This window comes from Podarcis cretensis (assembly GCF_951804945.1).
Source record: "Podarcis cretensis genome assembly, chromosome: 5".
NCBI classification, from domain to species: Eukaryota; Metazoa; Chordata; class Lepidosauria; order Squamata; family Lacertidae; genus Podarcis; species Podarcis cretensis.
In genome coordinates, this window is record NC_137174.1 from 93,782,358 (window position 1) to 93,807,946 (window position 25,589).

The 25,589-nt window shown below is 47.8% G+C and overlaps 1 protein-coding gene across 1 annotated transcript; it reads right to left on the reverse strand.

Moving 5' to 3' along the window:
- Positions 1–9,770: 9,770 nt before the first annotated feature.
- Positions 9,771–22,785, reverse strand: HRG (histidine rich glycoprotein). The gene is made up of 7 exons (XM_079978009.1): positions 22,449–22,785; positions 20,194–20,304; positions 19,397–19,484; positions 17,078–17,244; positions 14,777–14,890; positions 11,926–12,021; positions 9,771–10,642 (listed from the first exon to the last, which is right to left on the reverse strand). Exons 1-7 carry the CDS (start codon positions 22,650–22,652, stop codon positions 9,860–9,862), a joined length of 1,563 nt encoding a protein of 520 aa, XP_079834135.1. The 5' UTR covers positions 22,653–22,785; the 3' UTR covers positions 9,771–9,859.
- Between the last annotated feature and the right edge of the window lie 2,804 nt (positions 22,786–25,589).

Genomic DNA, 25,589 nt, shown 5'->3' on the forward strand with positions numbered 1-25,589 from the left:
ACCTTATCTTATACTCTTTCTGCAGTTATTAATACCATCATACTAAAACGTGGTAGGTATTAAGTACCGTCTGCTGTTAAATTATTAATTCCAAAATTAACCTCCATATAACTTATAAATTTATTCCAATCATTTTTTAATTTTATACTATTATGATGCCTAATTCTTTGTGTCAATCTCACTAATTCTATGTACTGATGCAGTCTCACTTGCCAGTCTCTGATCGTAGGCATATCGGGGGATTTCCAATTTTGCGCTATTAAAATTCTAGCCGCCGCCGTGGCATACTGAAAAAAGGTTTGATCCACATTCTTTATCTCCTCACCAATTATACCTAAGAGAAACGCCTCGGGTGTTTTAGGGAAGTTGTACTTCAATATTTTTTTCAATTCCTCATAGATTTGCCCCCAGAATTTTTTCACCCCGTCACAGGTCCACCAAATATGAAAAAAAGTCCCTACCTTTGCTTTGCACCTCCAGCATGCGATGTCTCCGGTTTTGTACATCTTCCCCAGTTTTGCCAGGGTCAGGTACCAACGGTACATCATTTTTTCTAAATTTTCTCGGAGAGCAGCACATGCCGTAAACTTCATACCCTTCTTCCAAAGTGCCTGCCATTTATTATATTCCACATTGTGACCAAGATCTCTATCCCATTTAACCATTACTCCTTTCACCTGTACATCTTTGGTATCCCAATCCAGTAATTGCTTGTACATTTTGGAAAGAATTTTATTATTACTTTCTAGTATTTCTACCTGGTATTTCGACTTTTTTTCGCTCATCCCTGATTTTTTATGTTCGCTCCAGAGAGCATTGATTTGGTGGAATTGTATCCATTCCTTAATCTTTTCCTTCATCTCATCATATGGCCTAAGTTTCCATCCCTCTTCTGTTTTGACTAGGAGATCTTCATACGTCCACCTTTCACCTGTCATATTTAATTTTTTTTATTTTGATAATATCAATAGGGGAGAGCCACCAGGGAGTGCCTTCTTCAATCAGATTTTTATTCCTATTCCACACTTCAAGTAGTGAACCTCTAATAACATGATTAGAAAAGCCTCTGTGGACCTTACCTTTCCCCTGCCACATGTAGGCGTGCCAACCAAACCTGATGTTAAAACCCTCTAGATCTAGTAAATCTGTGTTTTTTAGGGTGGCCCAGTCCTTTATCCAACAAAGACAAACTGCCTCATAGTAAAGCCTTATATTCGGGACTGCAAAGCCCCCTCTCTCTCTTGAGTCTGTAAGGAGTTTGAATTTGACTCTAGCCCTTTTTCCTTGCCATATGAAATTAGCGAGGGTTTTTTGCCAGTTCTTAAAGCATGTGGTACCTTTAATTACAGGAATATTCTGGAATAAGAATAGCAGTCTCGGAAGGATACACATCTTTATCGCTGCCATCCTTCCTGTCCAAGTTAATTTCAACCTATTCCAGGTTTCCAGGTCTTTCTTGCCACACCTTGTTGTAATTATCTTCCACTAAATTTATATTTTTCGGGGTTATCCAAATTCCCAGGTATTTTACCTTATTCACGACCTTAATGCCTATTTTTTGCTCCAGCTGAGTTTTCACATGGTCATCCACATTTTTTATTAAAATTTTAGTTTTTTTCCTATTTAATTTAAATCCGGACAAGTTCCCAAATTCCTCTAAAAGATCTATTACACTGCTGGTGCTATCCACTGGATTTTCTAAAGATAAAACCAGATCATCGGCATAAGCCTTTAATTTGTACTCTTTTTCTCCGATTCTTATCCCCTTTACCTTAGATGTTTCCCTGATTTTATTTGCAATTACTTCCAACACCATGATAAATAACAAAGGTGACAATGGGCATCCCTGTCTTGTGCCTTTCATAATCATGAAGGATTTGGAGAGGTTGCTATTAATAATCAACCTGGCCCGTTGCCCTGAATATATAGCCTTTATTCCTTCCATATAAGGGCCTTCTATTCCTGCCGTTTTCATACATTGTAATAAAAATTCCCATGAAACATTGTCGAAGGCCTTTTCGGCATCAATAAAAATCAGGGCCGCCGGGATGTCTATCCTCATGTCTAAATATTCGATGACGTTTAAAATGTGCCGGACGTTATCTTTCTGTTGCCTGCCAGGGAGGAATCCCACTTGGTCTTTATGGATATATTTCTTTAAATGCTTCTTAAGTCTGTTTGCCAGAATATCTGCGAAGATCTTATAATCGCAATTAAGCAAAGAAATTGGTCTATAGTTTCTTATATCTGTTTTTTCAGTTTCCGTTTTTGGTATTAAGGTAATGTATGCCTCTTTCCACGATTCAGGGATCTTCCCTCCTTGTAAAATATTATTTATAACGTCCGCAAGCACCGGGGCTAGGTATTCCCCTAATGTTTTATAATATTTAGAGGACAGACCGTCCGGTCCGGGAGCTTTCCCAGGCTTCATTCTCTTAATAGCCTCCTTAATCTCCTCTACTGTAATCTTCTTATTTAATTGGGCACTATCCTCTTCTGTCAGATATTTCCTTCCACATTGATCCAGGTACTTCCCTATTTCCACACTGTCCTCCTCTCCTTTTTCATACAGCTTCTCAAAGAATTGGACAAACCTTTTTTCTATTTCATCTGGTTCTTCTATAATCTTATCCTCCATTATCAGTTTGTTAATTACTTTTTGTTTATTCCTTTTTCTTAACTGCCACGCAAGTAGCTTCCCCGTTTTGTTAGCCGACTCAAAATATTTTTGCTTCATAAACTTAATCCTCCATTCTACCTCTTGGTTTAATAAGGCTGAGTATCGTGACTGTAGCACTTTAGAGGTTTGGTTAGTCCTTTCATCCCCCGGGTTTATGGTCAGTTTCTTCTCACAATCTTTTAACTGGGTGAGGATATCCTCCTTCTTTTGTTCCCTTAGTTTCCTTCTATAACTATTTTGTTGTATCAAGAGACCCCTTAGGACTGCCTTACCGGCGTCCCATACTATATCTATGGGGGTGTCCCTATTCAAGTTTAGATCAAAGTAATTTTTCAGGGTACTTCTAGCCTTTTCCGTCACCTCTTCGGTTTCAAATAAGTATTCATTCATCCTCCACCTATATTGTCCCTTTACTTCATTTTTTATTTCCAAAATTAAAGGACAGTGGTCAGAGAGAGTCCTGGGTTGGATTTCACATCTCGCTACCCTAGGCGCTAGTCTCCTTGACACCCAAATCTGATCAATTCTGCCCCAACTCTGGTGGGGCTCCGAGAAATGAGTGAACTGTTTTGTAAGAGGGTTTTTATGCCTCCAAATATCAATTAAATCTAAATTCTCCTCGAGGTTATTAAATGATTTCGGCAATTTCCCCTGGTTAGATTTCCCCTTCTTTACACTTCTATCCAAATCAGGTACTGGGACACCATTCATATCTCCGAGCCACTTCAAAGCCACAGCGTGCAGCCCTACGTCTTAAACCCTAGATCGGCGAAGTCCCGTCTGAGTCTCCTCCCCTATGACACCAGTTTAAGATCCTAGCCCTGCTCCACCTTTTACGCTGCTCTCTCCTCCTCTGGGTCCTCCTGCCCGCTGGGGCATTGCCCTTTCTGGACTCTTCCGACGCTGAGTCGCTTAGCTCCTCCCCCTCCCTCCGGCGGGCTTTAGGACCCGGTTCCCAATTCTCATTCTCTGCTGTCCCACGCTCCTGTACATTTGAACTTGCCTCTCGCGCCAGCCCAGTGACCTTTCTCCTAACCGTTACAGTACTTCGGTCACTGCTTCCCATCTCCTCTCTTCCCTGTGCCTCTGCTCCTGAGCCCCTGACATCCATCCCCCCCTCAAAGCCCCCCCTTCCCCCCTCCCCTTCTTCTGGCGTGGGTTTTGGGTGCTCCAGTGTTGTGGGGGTGAGTGCAGGATACAGTTCTTCCCCCGCGGTGTGCCTCCAGCCGGTTAGATCCGGCCAGTCCTCAACGGGCTCGTCGACGTCGATCTCCTCAGCTTCCATCTCTCTGCCGGTGTGTTCGAACCCCGGATCCTCCCCCAACACGTCCATGACTCACTCTCCCCCTGTCGCCTGGGGTGACGCTGCGTGCGCGGGCCCGCTCGGCAGTTCTCTGCGCCACCCCACCTCAGGTTGATCTTCCCACCAATAAGAGCCGCCTGTGCCAAACCCTGAGAGGGACCCCTCTGGGGAGCTAGTCTCCGGCACCGTATCCTCCTCTGAAGAGAAACCCCGGAACGTGCTGGCTGAAAGTGTGGGTGTGAAAAGATATTCGTCGAAATAATCCTCCGGCATGGGCCTGTGTGGGAAGAGTGCGTGGAACTCGTCTTTGAGGTAGTGCTCCTCCACCGCATAGTATGGTACCCAGCTGTTGGCGCTGGCCGGGGTACCTTCCCTTGCGAGGAGATATTCAACCCCCTCTTCCCCCCATCTTGAGTCCAAAATCTCCGTGACCTCGTTGAGCAGCCCCGCCCTCGGCGACCCCCCTGTCGTGGGTGCGTCTCTAAGCGGGCTAGGAGCTGTCCCTGGCGCCTGAAACCTGTGAGGTGCCTTGTAGGGCGTGAGCACCGATCTATGAAAGACCGGGTGCATTATGGATCCCTCTGGTAGTGTCAACCGGAAGGCCACTGGGTTGATCTGTGCCTCGACTTGGTAAGGGCCTAGCTGCTTGTGTCCGAGCTTCTTCTTAGCTAAGGATCTGGCCGGCACTGCCTGGGCTGCTAACCAGACCCAGTCCCCTACCCGTATGTCCTCCCCAACTCTCCTGTGTCTGTCTGCCTGCATCTTGTACACGTGTTTTGCTAGCTCTAACTGCCTTCGGAGCTGTTCATGGACCTCCTGTAACTCCTCTGCCAATGCCTCTGCTCCCTGCGGCTCCCCTTCCCCCTCTTTCTCTAAGCCCGGGAAGGTCCTGGGATGTCGTCCATTGTTGGCGAAAAACGGTGTCACCCCTGTGGACACGTGTTTCGTGTTGTTGTAGGCAAACTCGGCCAGCGGTAGGTAGTCCACCCAGGTCGAGGGCTGCTGGTTCGCGTAGCATCTCAGGTACTGCTGCATGATGGCGTTGACCCTCTCCGCTTGTCCGTTGGTCTGCGGGTGTCTTGCCGACGCTAGGTTGACCTTGACGTTCAGGATCCCCATCAGCTTCTGCCAGAAACTCGAGATGAACTGGCGCCCCCGGTCGGACAGGATAGACCGTGGCAGGCCGTGCACCTTGAACACGTGGTCTATGAACAGCTTGGCTGTCTGTTCCGCTGTGGCCACCTTCGCGCAAGGAATGAAGTGCGCCATCTTGGTGAACATGTCGACTACCACGAGTACTGCTGTTTTGCCCCTCGAGCTGGGCAGATCAGTGACAAAGTCCAAGGCCACCCTCTCCCACGGTTCGGACGGGGTCTGTAGCGGTTCCAACAGTCCCGCCGGCGGTCTGTGTACTGGCTTGGCCCTTTGGCATGTGTCGCACCTCGTGACGTAATCCGCGACTTCTCCCCGCATCTTGGGCCACCAAAAGTCTCTGGCTACTAATTCCACCGTCTTGTCCTTGCCGAAATGTCCGGCGCTGGGTGCGTCGTGTAGCTGTTGCAGTACTCTCGCGCGGAGTTCATCTCCCGGCACGTAGATGGCCCCTTTGCGGAGGAGCAGTCCGTTGCGTATCTGGAACTCGTCATCCTTCGCTGTGCCACTGCGCACCTCCTCCATCTTGGATCGTGCGAAGGAATCCGTTCGAAGCTCGCGCCGTATTGCTTCCAGGTCCACGGTGGCCGAAGCGCATGCCCACGCCTTAGGTGCGAAAATGTGTTTGGCCGCTACCGGTGCTGCTTCCTCCAGATACTGCGGCTTCCTGGATAGCGCATCAGCCATGATGTTGTTGTCTCCGGGGATATATTCTATCCTGAAGTCGAAATCCGCAAAGAACTCCGCCCAGCGGATGTGTCTCTGGTTCAGGAACCGCGCCGTGCGCCAGTATTCCAGGTTCTTATGGTCCGTGCGAACTTGCACTGTGTGTTTGGCTCTGATGAGGAAGTGCCGCCATGCCTTGAAGGCTGCATGAATGGCCAGCAACTCTCTGTCCCAGATGGTGTAGTTCTGCTCCGACTTGCTGAGTTTCCTGGAGTAGAAAGCGCACGGCCTCCAATCCCCTTGCGGGTCTTGCTGCAACAGGACTGCCCCCACGGCTCTGTCGGAGGCATCCGTCTCAACCCTCATGGGTCTGCTGGGGTTCACATGTAGCAGTTGTTCTTCGGAAGCGAAGAGACGCTTGAGTTTCTGAAAGGACTGCTCCGCCTGCTCCGTCCGGATGAACTTCTTCTTCTTGGAGCTGAGGGTGTCCGTGATGGCCGCCGTCTGCATAGCGAAACCCTTGATAAACTTGCGATAAAAGTTGGCAAAGCCGACAAACTTCTGGACCTCCTTCCGATTGCGCGGGCTTTTCCAGTCCAGTACCGAGCGTACCTTGGCGCTGTCCATGGCGATTCCCTTGTCGGACAGCTTGTAGCCCAGGAAATCCACCTCCGTCATGTCGAACTGGCACTTCTCCAGTTTGGCGTAAAGTCTGTGCTCCCGTAGTCTTTGCAGGACTTCCTTGACATCTCTCTCGTGAGCCTCCTGCGATTCCGGGAAGATCAGAATGTCGTCCAGGAAGCAGACGCACTTCTTGTAGAGGAGCCCCGCTAACACGGGATGCATGAAGGCTTGGAAGCAGTGGGAGCCATTTTGTAAACCGAACGGCATAACCCTATATTCATAGGTGCCCAAGGGTATAAACATGGCCGTCTTCCACTCGTCGCCCTCCCGCATGCGTATAAGATTGTACGCCCCTCGTAGATCCAACTTGGTGAAGATGCGTCCCTTCCTCACCGTCGCGAGCAAGTCGTCGATCTTGGGCATCGGGAAAGCTGTGGGCTTGGTTTTCGAGTTCAAGATTCTGAAATCAACTACCAACCTCTTTTGGGGCGTGTCTTTTTTCTTCACGAAGAACACAGGACTGCCCCCCACTGCTTTGGATTCCCGGATGAATCCCCGCTTCAAGTTGTGATCTATGAACTCCCTGAGCTCTTGCAGTTCGTCTTCAGACATGGAATACAGTTTTCCCGTCGGCAGCGTCGCCCCCGGCAGGAGGTCAATCTTGCAGTTGTAGGGTCTGTGGGGAGGCAGCTTGTCCGCTTCCTTCTCGCAGAAGACCTCCAAAAACGCCTTGTACTTGTCGGGTACCGCTTGCAGCATGCCCAGTTGTAGCTGTGGGTCATCCTCTTGCCCCTCGTCTTCCTGGTTAGTCATGATGCAATGTTCTGCGCAGTAGGAGGAGCAGAAGGTCAATTTACGCTGGTACCATGCCAATGCCAGGCTGTGCCTGTCCAACCAGCTCATGCCCAATACTATGGGCGTGTCTGACAGGTGGGTGACATTGAAGCTGATGACTTCGCGGTGATTTCCAATTCGCATCACCATTGGCGGCATTTGCTGTACCACCTGTCCCCCCAGCAATTCTCTTCCATCGACTGTCACTACTTTCAGGGGCATCGTGGCAGGCAGGAGCGCTATGCTATGTTGCTTGATGAAATCCACTCCTATAAAGTCTGCATTGCTACCAGAGTCAATGGTAATAGGGACTTCCATGGTGAGCCCATTGGGAAGCTGGAGTGCTGCGGTGAGCTGCACCACTGGTTTGGGCGGGAGGGGGTCTGTGGGCTGTAAGATTCCTGGGGACTGCTTCACTGACTCGTCTGGCTGGGCCCCAGTGGCTCTGCTTCCAGCCAGACTTCGTCGTTTCCCTGCTGTGGTTCTCTCTGCTGAACTGCTTCTGTTACTGTTGCTGAGGCTGCAGTGTGCTTGTGGAGCCTCTGGGGGCACTCTTTTGCCATGTGCTGAGCACTGTCGCAGATGTAACACTTCCTGTTCCCTCTAGGAGGCTTCACTTTGGCTGCTCCCGGTGTTAGGGCTCTGGTTGCTGACTGAGCCTTGGCACCACCTATCTCCATCGGCTCCTCTCCCCCTCCCAGTGGAGGCGTGGATTGAGCGCGCGCTGAGTCCCTGGGAAAGAAGGGAGGTGCTCTCACTGGTGTGCGTCCCCAACGCCCTTCGTCTTTGCTCCAGGGACGTTCTTCCAGACGCACCCCAATCGTCAGCGCTCTCTGGACAACTTCTTGAGTGCTCTGGGGTCTCTCCCCCCCTTGCGATTTCGTCTTTCACAGCCCCGTTCAACCCCTCCCAGAACAGGTCCCTGACGGCCGCTGAATCTTTTTCCCATCCCAGCGCGTTGACCAATGCAAAAAAGCGGGAGTGATATTGCCTCACAGTGGCTCTGCCTTGTTTCAATCCATGTATCTCTTTTCTGGCGACATCTACATCTATCGCTGATAAAAAACAAGCATCCATTGCCTTAATGAAGGCATTCGCGTTTTGGAGGGCTGGATCATTATCTCTCCACAGATTGCGCAACCACGCTTTAGCTTCTCCATGGAGATGAGTTAGTATGAAGCCTACTTTCTCCTGCTCATCTCTAAAGTCCTTCTCCAGTAACTTTAGCGCAAAAACCACGTCTGCTCTGAAGTTAGGATAGTGCTGCAGACTCCCATCGAAATGAGACACAAAGCTGCCTCCTCTCTTTCCCAGCCCAATCCCCTCTGGTCTGGCTCCCGGTAGCCCCTGTTTAGTCAACATTTCCAACCTGGCTTGCAGATCCTTGCAGACAGCAGCTGCTTCCTCTTCTCTCCTCCTGGACGCTAGTATTTCTGCGTTAAGTTGTGTCACTGCGTTTTGCAGGGCTGCCATTTGTTCTTCGGTAGTCATCTTGTGCTGCTTTCGTGAGCTCGCGAAGTACCAATTTTGGCCCCTCGCTGCGTCCACTCACGTTGCGAGGTTTTTAGTGAGACGGGACTTACTGTCAGAGCTGCCTCTAGGTCCCAGCTCACAGAGGACCAACGCTAGGCTGTAGTAATGTACAAAAGTCTTTATTGAAGTTCAGTTTCCATTTCAAAGCCACAGCGTGCAGCCCTACGTCTTAAACCCTAGATCGGCGAAGTCCCGTCTGAGTCTCCTTCCCTATGACACCAGTTTAAGATCCTAGCCCTGCTCCACCTTTTACGCTGCTCTCTCCTCCTCTGGGTCCTCCTGCCCGCTGGGGCATTGCCCTTTCTGGACTCTTCCGATGCTGAGTCGCTTAGCTCCTCCCCCTCCCTCCGGCGGGCTTTAGGACCCGGTTCCCAATCCTCATTCTCTGCTGTCCTGCGCTCCTGTACATTTGAACTTGCCTCTCGCGCCAGCCCAGTGACCTTTCTCCTAACCGTTACACTACTTCAGTCACTGCTTCCCTCTTCCGGGACACTGGCCGGATCTGACCTCTCCTCCGTTGTCCGACTTTCTGATGGAGGCGTGGTCAGCCCTGCTTTATCTTCTCTCCCTGGTGGGGAATGCACTGGCCCCAATCCTTGGGACTCTTCCCCCCCACTCTGCTCTGGTGGGGAAGCTGGTCCTGATTTCCAGCTACTGCTCTGGGAGTCCCTGCTGCCCCCTTGCTCCTGGGGCATTCCCCTTGGGAACCCCCTACCCCTGGCCACTGGCGCCCCCTTCTGTGAATCTTCCGATTCACTGGAGAGGCTCATGGAATCCCTCGGTCCACTGTCCTCTTCTACGCTCCCCTCGGATTCTTCCCCTTCGCTCTCCATCTCCTCTCTTCCCTGTGCCTCTGCTCCTGAGCCCCTGACAGCTGATATATAAATTTAATAAAACCAACAAACCAAACATAGGTTTTCTGCTTGAGACATACCTCTTTCCATAAATGCTCATTCCCTCTCAGAATAAAAGAAACTGTTTTGTGTATAGAGATGTTTTATTTTTCACTATTGAAGGCCGTGGAGCTATGTAGTTACGGAAACACTTCGGCTTAATGGGAATGTGTTTCATTGCGGATACAAAGACAAAAGGCCCGGCCGATCATACTTGGGCTTCCCTGGGCATGATTTCGATTCTGAATCAGCATCGGGGAATGGCTGCAGTGCTGGTTTCTGGCGAAGTCCTTTGCCGCACAAAGGCGGCCCCCTGTGGCCTCTCTGCTGACTGTCTGGGCCACCAAAGAAGTCTGCCCCAGGAACTTGGAGGACATTGTTTGGACTCACAACTGGGATGTAGTAGACCGACCCGGCTTTGCTGCCATGGAAAGGGTGGTGGTCTTCAAAGGAACTGTGCTCTTCAGAGGATCCTCCTCCTCTTCTCCCAGCTGACCTCATACGACACCTGGGGCCGTGACAGCGCTTGTGGTGGTTGCTATGCCTACGAACCCGCTGATTCGGGGGAGATGTGGGACGATCGTCGGGGACATCAGGAGGGGGCGGAGGATGGCAAAGAGGCCCATGTGGTGGCCCTGGAGGAGGTGGGGGACCGTTAAGAGGTGGGAAATGGTGTGGTCCGCCAGGGGGTGGAGGAGGGTAGCAAGGTCCTGGAGGAGGGGGAAAGTCAGGATATTCTTCAGAGCAATTGTGGTCACCTCTGGGCCCTGCATGCCTGTGATGCCCATGCCCATGCCTGTGATGCCCATGACGTTTGTGATGCCCATGGTGAGGTCCGAAGCTGTGATGTTGATGATGGTGACAAGAACCATGGTGGTGGTGGTCATGGTTGTGATGGTCCCCATGTGGCGGGTGCCTGCATGTGTGCCCGCACACATGGCAACCTTTTCCTGTATCCTGGAGCGCAGCCACCAGGTGTGCATGCAGCACACATGAGAACGGGAAGCAAAAGGAGAAAAGAAAGAAAGAAAGAAAGAAAGAAAGAAAGAAAGAAAGAAAGAAAAGAAAGAAAAGGAGTTAGCTTACGAACCTTTCACAATTTTCATTGCACCAGCGAATGCACCCAACTCCTTTTTTTTTTGCCTTGGATGTAGATTGTCAGTCCTTGGACTTTGGGCTGCTATCACGCTCACCATGAAACAGCAGCCTACCATTCGTCCTCTCCAAAAGTTGCTGAATGTTTTTTCACAAAGTTGTTGAGTTTTGCTGAGTTTTTTGTTTTCATTTTGCAAAATCTCCAATTAATGTGAGCCACATTAGCAGCTTGTACTTCCTATTCATTGAAACTCTAGAGACCAAAAGAAAGCACAGTATAGGAACCTCTTTGGTGCTCTCTGCTGGGTGGAATATAAATTTGCTATTGCCACTTCCGAACGGAAGTACAGTGGAACATTGGTTTTCGAACGTCTCGGCTGCTGAATGATTCAGAAGCCGAACACCAAAAACCCGGAAGTGAATTCTTCTGTTTTCGAACATGCCTCGGAAGTCAAACGGCTTCCGCCGTACGTTCTTCCATTTTCACCATTCAATTTGCTGACAGCCCTTTGATTTTCGGTTTTCGAACATTTTGGAAGTCAAATGGACTTCCGGAACGGATTAGGTTCGAAAACCAAAGTTCCACTGTAATTGCAGTGCACCTAAATTTTCTGCCACCACCTGGTGGATTGGTTTATGCTGCACAGACGGTGTCCTTGAATGTTCCCCCCTTTAATGTCCTGCCCCCCCAAACCTGCAGCGGCTGTGTGTGCATGCTGTGTAACATGCTTACCTTAATTGCACACCGTGACACAACTGCCATCAGCACACTGTTCATCGTGCATCCACAGTGCGAGCACGGCAAATGGCACATGACATCAGCACGTCCTGTGGCTTGCTGACGTCACTTGCGCATGTTGCAGGCACCGGCCCCCTCAACTATGGAGGCAAGGCGGTGCGCTTGTTTCTGTTGATGCTGCCTGCTTCTGTCCTTGCCTTAAAGCAGGCTTCCTCAACCTCGGCCCTCCAGATGTTTTGAGACTACAATTCCCAGCATCCCTGACCACTGGTCCTGCTAGCTAGGGAACATGGGAGTTGTAGGCCAAAAACATCTGGAGGGCCGAGGTTGAGGAAGCCTGACTTAAAGGTAGGTGGGAAGGACACTCCCTTTAGCCACGGAGCAGGGGGCAGGGGAATAGACTTACTTGAATATTGTAGATTTCACAGGACTCTATTTCAATCACACTGGGAACTTTTGCATCCGACTCCTTAACGGCTTTTCCTCTGCAGAGTCCTTTGTGCTGCGGAGAAGAAGGAAATGTCAGTGTGAATCTGTGCCCCTGCACTAGATGGTGCTGCAGATTCTTTTGTGTGTCAAGGCACCCGAGCCACAAAGTTCCCAGAAGAACAATAAAACACAATGACACGGAGTAGTTTGGTTTATGGGTTCAAATAGGCCACAATTTCATTGGTTACAGATGTGAGCAGTTTGGCTTAGGCATTGGAGTGAAGTCAGGCTACATCTTGACTCCTGCCCATCTGTAGAGAGTCCATGGAAAGATAAACCACTGATAGGGGGTGTCCTATGACTTACATTAGATAGAGGTGTCAGGAGCTCATCCTACACTCAAGTAGGACCCTGGCAGAGAAACATGCCCGACTGGCATGTTCTCTCCCTCCTGGTCGCTCGTTCGGGAGCTTCATAAGCTTTCTTCAGCCCAAACATCACAGCGACCGATGCCAACAGACATCGGCACACTTAGGGATCCACAGAGTCTTTGCAGCTTGTGTAACAGACCTCAGCAACTCAGCATTTTGGCTAATCTACTTTATTTACATATAAACACACACGGAGCACTGCAACATGGCTCCCTTTCTCTCTAGCATCAGACAGCAAAGGGAAAAAGAACAAAGGACAATAGTCCCACCTCACGTAAGACAGTAACACAAACATCCTGTCTCCATCACTTCCCACTCTGTGGAGTCAAAACATATACCGTCATGTGATAGAAAAAATCCCATGACTGCAACCATGGAGGAGGAATTCTAACAAGAGGCAGCACCCCAAGGGGTCCCTGTAGGAGCTTCGGACAGCATGTCACACTCCAGATCCCTTTAACAGGATACCCTTACTGAGGAGGGGCAGGCAAAGGCTACAAGCTCCCCTCCAACCAAAGGCTTACCCAATGCCTACTGCCACTTGAGCCCAAGATCCAGGGAAGGGGGTGAGAAAGAGGGTGCCAGCTGGCTGCTCCAGGATTACATTACTTGCGGCACACCCACCCTGCCAGCTGATTGGGGCTGTCTCACAGCACTGCTGACGCGGCCGGCTGTGACGTAGGGGAAAGGATGGTGCTGCAGATTCTTTTCCAGGGGCGTAAGAAGAGACTGCTGGGTCAGGCCAAAGGCCCAGGTAGACAAGCATCCTGTTCTCACACTGGCTGACTGAATGCCCCTGAGATGCTCACAGGCAGGACCTGAGCACCACAGCAACTCTCCCCCTTGGCGATCCCAGCTGCCAGTATTAGGACCCATACTGCCTCCAACTGTTATGGTAGCACAGAGCCATCATGGCTGGTAGCCATTGATACCAAATGGAGAGGCCTAAGCTTTGCTTCTAAAGGTGCAATCCTGTTATCCCTAAGAGAGCCATGGCCCCAACAGCCCTTGTCAAGGGAGGGAGGTTAAAAAAAAGTGTCAAAATGCATATATTTTGAAAGAAAATGCATTTAGAGATGTAGTTTGAGAGGAAATCATTTAAATACAGTCAGATGTTGTGCTGGCCATCAGACAATGGCTTTTTCCACCTGCCTTGCCCATCGCTCCAGCTCTAAGAGCCTTCAGAATGGAGTTGTTGCCACAGACATTGAGAGTTTGTGTCCTTTGATGAACAGAGTGGAAGACTGTGAGTCATGGGGGTGTGTGAACTCAACAGCGCTTAGTTTGTTTTTGGTTGTTGGTTTGTTAATGTTGCTAATATTGTTTTGTGCAGTGCTCTTTTTCTAGAAAAAGAGGTGCCAGAACTCACCACGAACACCTCCCTTGTTCTCTTAGAATGGCAATGGCGCCCACCTGAGAGGTGCCAGAACTGAGTTCTGGTGAGTTCTGGCTGGGAAAAAAAAGCCCTGGTTTTGTGGATTACGAGTGCTGTAATGCTTTGTAGTTTCTTGTCGTTCTGCAGTTTAACTTATTTTTTAGTCGTTTTGTTAACAGTGTTTATAGAAGATTGTTCTACTGAAGATTTGTAATTGTTTTACTGATGACTTGTTTGTTATTCTGCATGATTTACACTGTAATTGTTTTTTTTTATACATTTATTTCCATTTTATACATTTATTTGACAATTAATAATCATAAACAAATAAGAATAAAAATGTGCACAGCACCACTGAGACCGTTCCATTGTAACTATCCAACCTCCCAAAATTTCAACACCTCTTGCGATGGTTTGACCCCTTTCCGTTTTAACAGTACAAATTCTACAGACACCCTCCATATCTCCTCAAAATCATTTCTCCTGCATATTCCCTGTCTTACCTTAATGGCACATGTGAATTAATCATTCATAGCTATATCCCACACCTCTTTATACCATTCTTCCATTTTATATTCTGCATGCCCCTTCCACTTCCTAGCCATTGCAATTCGTGCAGCTGTCAATAAATTTGTGAGCAAGAGTTACGCTGTAATTGTGATGATATTTAAATCAGCCTGGGGGAACTTCAGGCCTGTGGGCTAAATGTGGACCTCAAGACCTCTCCACCAGGCCCTTGGGGCTCTCACTAGGCCATGCCCTCTCCCCAGGCCACCCCCCTGCCTCTGCACCCTCCTCATGTGCTGGATTGCATCCTTGAACTCTGATAATGGCTCCTGCTTGCCTGGATAGGCGGCGAAGAGCTGTGAGTGTGTGTCTAGAAACCTCTCACATTTCCCCTCAAGATTTAGCTTCTAGGGTTAGCTAACCCACAGCCTGTTGAACTGGGGCTGGTGGGAGTTGTAGTTCAAAACACCCAGAAAGCGCCACATTGCAGAGGTTATGCTAGACTCTTCTCTTACCGCAGTTCCGTCAGGGAGAAATTCACATGCCGAGATATTCCTTGCAAGACTGGCTTTGGGGCACGAGGTTTCTTTGATGGTAAACTCAACTACGTACGCCGTACGATCAGCCACCTGCAGGGGAAAGGCCAGGCAAGAGCCCAAATAATAATAATAATAATAATAATAATAATAATAATAATAATAATAATAATAATATATTATTTATACCCTGCTCATCTGGCTAGGTTTCCCCAGCCACTCTGGGCAGCTTCCAACAGAACACTAAAATACAGTAACCTATTAAACATTAAAAGCTTCCCTAAACAGGGCTGCCTCCAGATGTCTTTTAAAAGTTTGGTAGTTATTTTTCTCTTTGACATCTGGTGGGAGGGTGTTCTACAGGGCGGGTGCCACCACCGAGAAGGCCCTCTGCCTGGTTCCCTGTAACTTGGCTTCTTGCAGTGAGGGAACTGCCAGAAGGCCCTCGGTGCTGGACCTCAGTGTTCGGGCAGAATGATGAAGGTGGCGCAGCCATTTGAAATGCCAAGACACACCTTTCTTCTTTGCGTTGGGCCCCTGGTAGCTACACGGCAAATTTAAACCAGCTGAATTTCATTAATTACCAAAAATTATATATCACATAATTGTAAAAAAACAATAACAACCCCAAATCACTGCCCCTCTAAAAGGTTTACAAATATATACATTAAAACATTAAAATCATAGATTAAAAACAGTCGGAAGCAGGTATTTAAAAATAGTCAAAATATGATTAAAACATAAAACAAAACACTTCTAACTTCTTTGTGTCGGGATAAAGGTAAAGGTAAAGGTACCCCTGCCCGTACGGGCCAGTCTTGACAGACTCTGGGGTTGTGCGCCCATCTCACTTAAGAGGCCAGGGGCCAGCGCTGTCCGGAGACACTTCCGGGTCACGTGGCCAGCGTGACATCGCTGCTCTGGCCAGAGCCAGAGCCGCACACGGAAACGCCGTTTACCTTCCCGCTGGTAAGCGGTCCCTATTTATCTACTTGCACCTGGAGGTGCTTTCGAACTGCTAGGTTGGCAGGCGCTGGGACCGAGCAGCGGGAGCGCACCCCGCCGCAGGGATTCGAACTGCCGACCTTTCGATCGGCAAGTCCTAGGCGCTGAGGCTTTTACCCACAGCGCCACCTGCGTCCCATTTGTGTCGGGATAGGCTTCCCTAAACAAAAGGGATTGAAGCAGGTGCTGAACAGAGTGCATTTATAGTGCCTTTGTTGTTGGCATCTGACAATGGAGTGTGCCTCCGGGGGTGAAGTCAAACTGCTGCAGAATCACAGCGCCTGCTGTGGCTTCAGAGACCCATAACTGGGAATGGCTGCCTCCTGTGTTGTTTTTGTTGCATTAGAAGCACTGCAACAATCTCTCCAGGCCACAAGCCTGGGCAGTGTGTCTGGAGGTCTTGGGCTGCGCAGGCTTTACTCCTTGTGGCCTTTCCTCCTCCCGAAGATGTCCTGCAAGGTATGGATTTTTCCTTGGGTTTACTCCCAGAGCCTGCCAGATGTCAATAGGCACTGAGCTCCAGACTGCAGGTGCCACCACACTAAAGAAATCCATTTCTTTTCCATGCGGAACAAGCATTACGTGGCACCTTTGTAACGGTGCCAGTTCTGCACTGTCAAATGAACTGAATAGACATGGTTTGCCCCAGTGAACTCTGAGAATGTACTTGCCAAGCATTGTGGGCCTTTGACACCATCCTAATAGTACACAAAAGAGCACATGGCCTCTTTCCTAGCAAAGAAATGGGCATAGCTGTCAACTTAAAGATTGGAAAATAAGGGGCCAGCAGCCTCGAAAATAAGGGCTCAGCAGCCAAAATAAGGGATTTTAGTCAACCAGCATCCAAACGAAGCCTCAAGCGGTGGTTCCCACAGCGCAGCAACCCGGCAAAGGGGATGCAGCAAGGAAAACCACAGGGAAGCGCTGAGCAAAGGCGAGTCCCCAGGCAATGCGGCCGATTTGATCAGCACAGGGCATGCAAGCTCCACCCCCCAGTTGTTCTCAGACTCCTTATTGGGTGAGCAACGCAGCCAAACAACACAGTTGGAGCCTCCCTCCTCCCTGGCCGACAGGGAGGGAGGGAGGCAGAGGAGATGCTTCCTTTGAAACCCGGGAAATTTAAGGGACATCATCAATCCAAGACAGCCGCGGGAAATGGTGCTGGGATAAGGGAGTTTCCCGACAAATAAGGGACGGTTGACAGCTATGAATGGGAGATGGGGAAAGCTTCACCTGTATCCAGCAATTTAAGTTCCAGGGCAGACTGATACATACCGCACTGAAAACTTTTTTTATTTCCTCCACCTTGTAATAGTTCGTCTGGTTGCTGTCCTGATTGTATTGCTCCAAGACCCCATTGGCGTACTTCATGTGCTCTTCAGTGGCTTCTATGACTGTTACCCTCACTGGACAATCCTTGCACTCGTATAATTGAGGTGGAACTGAGAAAAGTGAGCAGTTATCAGCATTGTATTTTGTTGCCTGGGATTATAATTAACATGCAGGGTGAAGTCATTGATTTATAGCACGTCCAATGTCCCAGTGTTGTCCTTTAATCCCTGACTTCCCTCGCCCTGTATCTTCCTCTGTATCAATCCCAATTCTCTTCAGCAGTGAATTCTCTCTCTTCAGGTGAATTACCTGCCTGTGTTTTTAAAGATATTGCATTTATACCTTTAAAAGTTAAGACGGTGCTTTTTTAAAATTAAACCTGAAAAATGGTCCTGAAAAGTAGGTTTCTGACATCACAAATCCCTACCCAATCACCAAAGTCTGCTGCCAGCACCTGCTGAAAAGTAGAGGGGGGGGGAAAGGTTTCTACTGGGATCAGCTTGGGAGAAAAGATAATTCATATGATGACAATTAAGGGCTGTGGTTCAGTGGCACACCATCTGGACTGCATGGAAAAGGCCCAGGTTCAATCTCTAACAACAACAACAACAACAACAACAACAACAACTATTATTATTATTATTATTATTATTATTATTATTATTATTTATCATTTATACCCTGCCCACTCTGGGCAGCTCCCAACAGAATATTAAAAACAGGATAAAACATCAAACATCAAAAACTTCCCTAAACAGGGCTGCCTTCTAAAAGTCATATAGTTGTTTATTTCCTTGTTATATGATGGGAGGGCATTCCACAAGGCTGGTGCCACTACTGAGAAGGCCCTCTGCCTGGTTCCCTGTAACCTCGCAGTGAGGGAGCTGCCAGAAGGCCCTCGGAGCTGGACCTAAGTGTCCGGTTTGAACGTTGGGGGTGGAGACGCTCCTTCAGGTATACTGGGACAAAGCTGTTTAGGGCTTTAAGGGTCAGCACCAACACTTTGAATTGTGCTCGGAAATGTACTGGGAGCCAATGTAGGTCTTTCAGGACTGGTATTATGTGGTCTCGGCGGCCACTCCCAGTCACCAGTCTAGCTGCCGCATTCTGGATTAGCTGTAGTTTCTGGGTCACCTTCAAAGGTAGCTAGCATCTCTAGGTAGGGCTATAGGGCCACTGCGAGTCCTTTTAGACTAAACCACCTGCTTTTGTGTGTCTGGAATGTAGCCTTGTGCACAAAGGCTAAGACTCACATCTAGTGTTCCATTTCTCCCCCTCTGGCACCCACCCATCCCTGGCACCCATGTGCCCCTTAGGAGGTTTTCCACAGGCAAAGGACTCAAAATGGTTCCCCAGCCCTGGTATTCTGAGCAAGATGGACCCAATGATCTGACTCATAGAATCATAGAATCATAGAGTTGGAAGAGACCACAAGGGCCATCGAGTCCAACCCCCTGCCAAGCAGGAAACACCATCAGAGCACTCCTGACATATGGTTGTCAAGCCTCTGCTTAAAGACCTCCAAAGAAGGAGACTCCACCACACTCCTTGGCAGCAAATTCCACTGTCAAACAGCTCTTACTGTCAGGAAGTTCTTTCTAATGTTTAGGTGGAATCTTTTTTCTTGCACTTTGGATCCATTGCTCCGTGTCTGCTGTCTGGAGCAGCAGAAAACAACCTTTCTCCCTCCTCTATGTGACATCCTTTTATATATTTGAACATGGCTATCATATCACCCCTTAACCTCCTCTTCTCCAGGCTAAACATGCCCAGCTCCCTTAGCCGTTCCTCATAAGGCATCGTTTCCAGGCCTTTGACCATTTTGGTTGCCCTCCTCTGGACACGTACCAGTTTGTCAGTGTCCTTCTTGGACATCATACCCCACTTGAAACTAGTGAAAATGTATAAAGGAGGATCACCGATTTGTTGGAGATGTAAAATAGATGTGGCGTCATACTATCACATTTGGTGGACTTGTACAATCATTAGGGAATTCTGGGATAATAGATATAATGAATTTAAGAAATTATTCAGACTTACCTATTAAAAAAAACCCAGAGATTTTTCTTTTAGGCATTTTACCATTAGAAATTAAAAAAGACATAAGACCACTGTTTGTGTATGCCACCACAGCAGCAAGAATTCTGTTATAAGGCAGCTTCCCCTGTAATGCTGTGAGTGAGCTACCAGATTGCAGTGACCCATCTTTTTGTCTGTATCCTGCGTGAGTTCACAGACACTTCATTTGGAAGCTATGAATACCTGGGCTCATAGTGCAGTTGTATCTATGCAGTTTCTCTTCCTCAAGGAACCGGTTTATTTGCACAACAGCTTTACATCGCCCAAAGTCCTGGAGAAGGCAAAAGACAGACATCTGTCGGAAGCTCTGATACAAGCACCCGTCTTTTCCAAAAGCCACAAGGGATGTTTGCCTCCCTGCTCTGACGGTTACTGTACTTTTCTTAAGCTGTGTACACATTAGTGACTTAAAACGCTGGAAGTCTGTTTCCGCTGCTGCAATTCAAGTCACATTTTTACCTTTTTGTACACATCAACAAGGGGCTTGGAATGTCTTCACCTGATGCACATTACCTGATTTGTGTCCTTGCACCTGCAACCCCCGCAAACTCCTGTTGCTCAAAGCTGTCCTCTGCGCATGTGCAGTCATTTGCGCATGTGCGGCAGCTGTCTCAAATGTGCACATCTCAGCTTAACCGTGGCATACGTTTTCAAGCTGGATGGAAGTCGGTTTGAAGGGAAATGAACCAAGCTGTAGCATTTCTCAAGGGCCCACAGAATACATAGAGATTGTGGCTAATGACAAGCACTCTCAGCTTCAAACGCTGAGATCCTTAGTCACAAAAACATTGATATCCATAGAGCAGGCATAGGCAAACTCGGCTCTCCAGATGTTTTGGGACTACAACTCCCATCATCCCTGGCCACTGGTCCTGTTAGCTAGGGATCATGGGAATTGTAGACCAAAAACATCTGAAGGGCCGAGTTTGCCTATGCCTGCCACAGAGTATCGGCAGTATCCGTGAGATGTTGTTACTTACTGTATAGCCGTAGAACGGCCTGTTTCCACAAGATGACCAGTTTTTCCGAGATAATACAGAGCATTCTGTTTCCAGCACATCCAGAGTTAAGTACAAGATGGAATCATTTCCCTGAAAGGGGAGGAAATGCAACAAAATCAAATGCATTTCTGCAGAAGATATTTTGGCAGTATCCAGCTACCCCCCATTTACCCCCCACCCCACCCCCAATTCTGTGCAATCCAACAGTTTTTTTTTAGTAATTCCCCCTGCGATTGGTGTGGCCTAGTTGTTAGTGTTAGACTTCGACCTGGGAGGCCAGAGTTCAAATGCTGCAGCCATGAAGCTCACCTTGGCCAGTCGTCCTCTCTCTCAGCCTAACCTGCCTTGCCAGTTGCTGTGGGAATTAAATGAAGGCGGGATGTCACCTTGAGCTCCTTGGCAGAAAGGCGGGATATATATGCAGCAATAAATTAGGGAATTACGGTATGTATTTCTCAGCAGGCAGGCACCTTTACAGCATGCCTTGAGTTGGTGGCAAGGAAAAAAATACATATAAGAGATTTCCCTGGATGCCAAGATCCAGATTTGGGGCAAGTAATCTTTGGTGAGAGAACTGCAGCAGAGATTTAAAACAACAAAATATGCAGCAAATTAAAGCATGGACGTATAGGTTGTTAGATTTTTAAAATACAGTGGTACCTTGGGTTAAGAACTTAATTCGTTCTGGAGGTCCGTTCTTAACCTGAAACTGTTCTTAACCTGAAGCACCACTTTAGCTAATGGGGCCTCCTGCTGCCACTGTGCCGCTGTTGCACGATCAATTTCTGTTCTCATTCTGAAGCAAAGTTCTTAACCCGAGGTAATATTTCTGGGTTAATGGAGTCTGTAACCTGAAGCGTATGTAACCTGAAGCATATGTAACCCGAGGTACCACTGTATGCCCTTGTGAGTTTCTTCCAAAGTTTCCTTCTTCCCCTAGCATATAAAAAGGCTACATGTTTTTTTTAGGGTTAACTTACAAACTATCCAATGATCAGATTCATGTGCTTCCAAATAGATTGCACAGGCAGTAAAACTTAGCTGTTACAAAGTGGTTAAAGTTCCCAAATTATTTGTATAGTAACTCTATAACGGCTTGTGAGAGTCATGTTTGTTTGTTTTTAATATACATTTTTATTAGTTTTTACATATATTTTCCAAACAGAACATCTCATCTCTTCTTATACAACATTTTGGCTATTTTAACCTGAGACTTCCATCAACCACGTCTAATGATTTTCAAACCTCATCTCTTAATCTTACATTTGTTATCCTAACTATTACTTTAAATAATCCATAACTTAAAATCCATTCTCATAAATCTTTTCTGCAATATTTCTCCTTACAAAACTTCTTGTGAGAGTCATGTGGTTTGAGCTTGGAGCAACCAGCTATGTGCTCTTTACAAGTTGAGCTTCTCAGGTAGACTGGAGGGGGACAAAGGCTTGATTACCTCGTTCATCCCAAACAGAGCTAAACCTGGCAGGGCAGCTTATTCTATGACATTAACCTCTTCATGCATCAATTAGATTTAAGCATGTTGGTTATATGAGGTGGGTTATCCCACCAACGCCCTGTCCGACAAATATAACCATTGCACACACAATTAATGAACCACCCAGAGCCCCATCTTGACTCATTCCCAAAATGGTTTCTTGGTAGAGGCTCGGTCAGAATGTCTGCTGACATTGGTTTGACATTTCTCCAGTTCGCATCAGACATATAGAGGTATTTCACACCAATGTGTTCTTGCATGAAACGTCTCACTTTGAGACAATTTCAAATAGCTTTGGTTTCCTCCATGGAGCCTTCTAGCTAGGGAGGATGGGAGCTGTAGTCCCCAAAAGAGCTGAAGACCCAAATTTGGGATACCATGGTGTAGACAATGGGCCAGAGGACTTAGTATAAGGCAACTCCCTGTACAGTCATACCTTGGGTTGAAGTAGCTTCAGGATAAGTACTTTTGGGTTGCGCGCTGCAGCGACCCGGAAGTAACGGAGCATGTTACTTCCGGGTTTCACCGCTCGCGCATGCGCAGGTGGTCAAAATGACATCACGCGCATGCGCGGAAGCAGCAAATTGCGACCCACGCACGCGCAGACATGTGGACGTGGGTTGTGTTCACTTCTGGATGCGAACAGGGCTCCAGAACGGATCCCGTTCGCATCTAGAGGTACCACTGTGTTCCTAAGAGAAAAGTCAGCCAAGGAGCCAGTCAGGGCTGTAGTACTTACCACATGTTGTATGTGAGCATCGGCAACACGCAAGAGGGTGAAAATATAGCCATCCTTGCGGTGCTTATTGATCAAGTCGAGGGCCAACCCAGCATCCTTTTCTATTCCTGCATCATTGCAGTCTGCAGAAACCACGGCGGCTTGGTTTTCGCCATTAGAGCCCAGCAACACCGCCATCAGCACAGCAGCTGCCAGAAGCTCCATTTTGGCTGTGGTAGAAACTGGCTTCCTCCTCTCACCCCTTCTCTGCTCTCCCTTCGGAGTTTACATTTGAAGTGTCCTTTCAGAGATGCGCACACACACAGGGGGATGCTTAAAGGCGCACCGTTTTATACCGACACAACATCTGCAAAGCTAAAGCAGTGGCCTTGATCCACAGTCAAGGGAGGCAAATAGAAAATGAATCATTAATAGAGTGACCGGAAGCCAAACAGAACGACATTCAAGTTGGCCAAAGTAGCCATGTGTGAAGGAACAAAGGTAAGTGGGCTTTGGCTGAAATAAAAAGTCCGCAAATAGGGAAGAGGCAGCTGTTTTTGCACAGATGTGATGGTCTCATGAAGAGAGTGCATGTTATCTGTTGTATTTAATCATAGAATCTTAGAGTTAGAAGAGACCCCCCCCAAGCGTCATCTAGTGGAAACCCCTGCAATGCAGGAATCTCAACTAAACCATCCATGCAAGATGGCCGCCCAAACCTCTGCTTGAAAACCTCCAAGGAAGGAGAGTCTACCACCTCCTGAGGGACTCTTGTTCCACTGTCCATCACCTCTTACTGCCAGAAAGTTCTTCCTGACGTTTAGTCGGAATCTCCTTTCTTGTAACTGGAAGCCATTGGTTGGGTCCTACCCTCCAGAGCGGACGCAGGTGGCGCTGTGGGTTAAAGCCTCAGCGCCTAGGACTTGCCGATCGAAAGGTCGGCGGTTCGAATCCCTGCGGCGGGGTGCGCTCCCGCTGCTCGGTCCCAGCGCCTGCCAACCTAGCAGTTCGAAAGCACCTCCGGGTGCAAGTAGATAAATAGGGACCGCTTACCGGCGGGAAGGTAAACGGCGTTTCCGTGTGCGGCTCTGGCTCGCCAGAGGAGCGATGTCACGCTGGCCACGTGACCCGGAAGTGTCTCCGGACAGCGCTGGCCCCTGGCCTCTTAAGTGAGATGGGCGCACAACCCCAGAGTCTGTCAAGACTGGCCCGTACGGGCAGGGGTACCTTTACCTTTACCTTTTACCCTCCAGAGCAGCAGAAAACAAGCATGCTCCATCTTCCATGTGACAGCCCTTGAGATGTTTGAAGATGGCTATCATAACTTCAGGATTTATAAACTGCTCTACATTCAAGGGATACCCAAGAAATGGAAGAAATGCAGAAATGGAAGAACTGGGGGAAGGCGGGGTATAGGCAAACTCGGCCCTCCAGATGGTTTGGAACTACAACTCCCACCATCCCTAGCTAACAGGACCAGTGGTCAGGGATGATGGGAATTGTAGTCTCAAAACATCTGGAGGGTTGAGTTTGCCTATGCCTAGCCTAGAGAGCATCTTTGGGGCTTTAAGATTTTGCAGAAAGGGAGGCTGCTAAAGTGGTTGTATCTGCCGCTTTCTGAAGTTAATGGCTCCAATCAAGTCAGTTAAGTATCTCTTTGTAAGACTAAGGAGCTCAGGTGACTGGAATTGCCATAGAAATGGCTAGCTGGGGATGCTTCAGATCTAGAAGCGGAGCAAAGGGAGCACTGCTTTCCTCTTTTTTTGTGGTTGGAGATTATGTTATCACTGAGTATAAGGGAACATCAGGCAGGCACTAAAGCATTTTTGTTAAGGCAACCTTATCCAGAAACATAGATGTTGACATATTTGAATCTTTGTTACGATTATTTTTTTTTCTAAAAAATAAATAAATTAACACTAGAAAAGATTAATTTTTTTCTAAACTTCATTATTATTATTTTATTAAAAAAACATATTTTTACTGATAATTGTAATATTTCTTGTAAGCTCATTAGAGGTTCTAGTCCCATCAAGTGGGATATACATTTTGCTAAGTAATAAATCAAAACAAATAAACAACGGAAATAGGCAGTCTTGCATGGCGCTGGGATGAGTTTGACTTGCTCTTTGTGCTGAATCCAAAACTATGGCTTTTTGAGAGCCCCCTAGAAACCTAAGAGAGGAACAAGATCTATTGGAATGTTACTGCTATAATCCTTTCCATCTCATGAATCTCATATATTCATATATTTGTGGGAGGAGAGTTATTGTTTTGTTTTTATTATGCATTTTGTGTTTTTGTCTTGTATTCTTATGCTGTGAGCCATCCTGAGATCTTCAGACAAAATGCAGTATACAGATTTAATAAATATAATAATAACAATAATATATTACAAAGACGCCACCATCTTCAGTGACCTTCATTCTAAGGAAGCCATGCCTGAGCTGTGGACTGGCATTTCTGAGTCTCCCACTGGGAAATTGGGGTGCGCATAACAGAGACCTTTGGGGGCAGTTGCCTATTGGGCAATGCAGCGCTTCAACAGGCTCACATGTCCAGCGACCGAATTCCTCCCCAGCTTTGCGAAAGGTTCAGTGCTCACACAGCCTGGCTCTTGCTTATCTTGTTTTCTTTGAACCTTTGTATACTGAATTTGGCACCTGTGTCATTTTTAAAAAACTTACTTGCATATTAGATTCACATGAGAGAAAAGCAGAAGCAGGTTTTGTTGCCAAATCAAAGACACAATCTTTGCTCTTTTGTCACTCTCAGCTTGCGTGCGCGCGCACACACACACACACACACAGCCTACAAAAGGGATGCCCATTATTTTACAGGGTGGCCTCCATTGCTCATTCAAGGAAGAGAGTTGTTTGCAATTGCCTGCTGGTGCTTCAATTGGGGACCAGGGTTTTTGTGGTACCAACCCTGCCTGCCATCTTTAAATTGCAGAGTGGCTTGATCCGTTGGTCAGATGCTAGTCAAACAAAACCGTAAAGGGTGTTACCCTGGAGAATGCAAAACCTGCTTGGCATCTGTCTGTCTCGGGAGACATTGTCAAACTGTTGGAAGATTGCAGCATCTGCTGTAGCTGTAGAGACCGATATGGGAGAGACATGTTTTGTTGCAGCTGGGGCAGATGAAGGTGTGCTGCTGCAG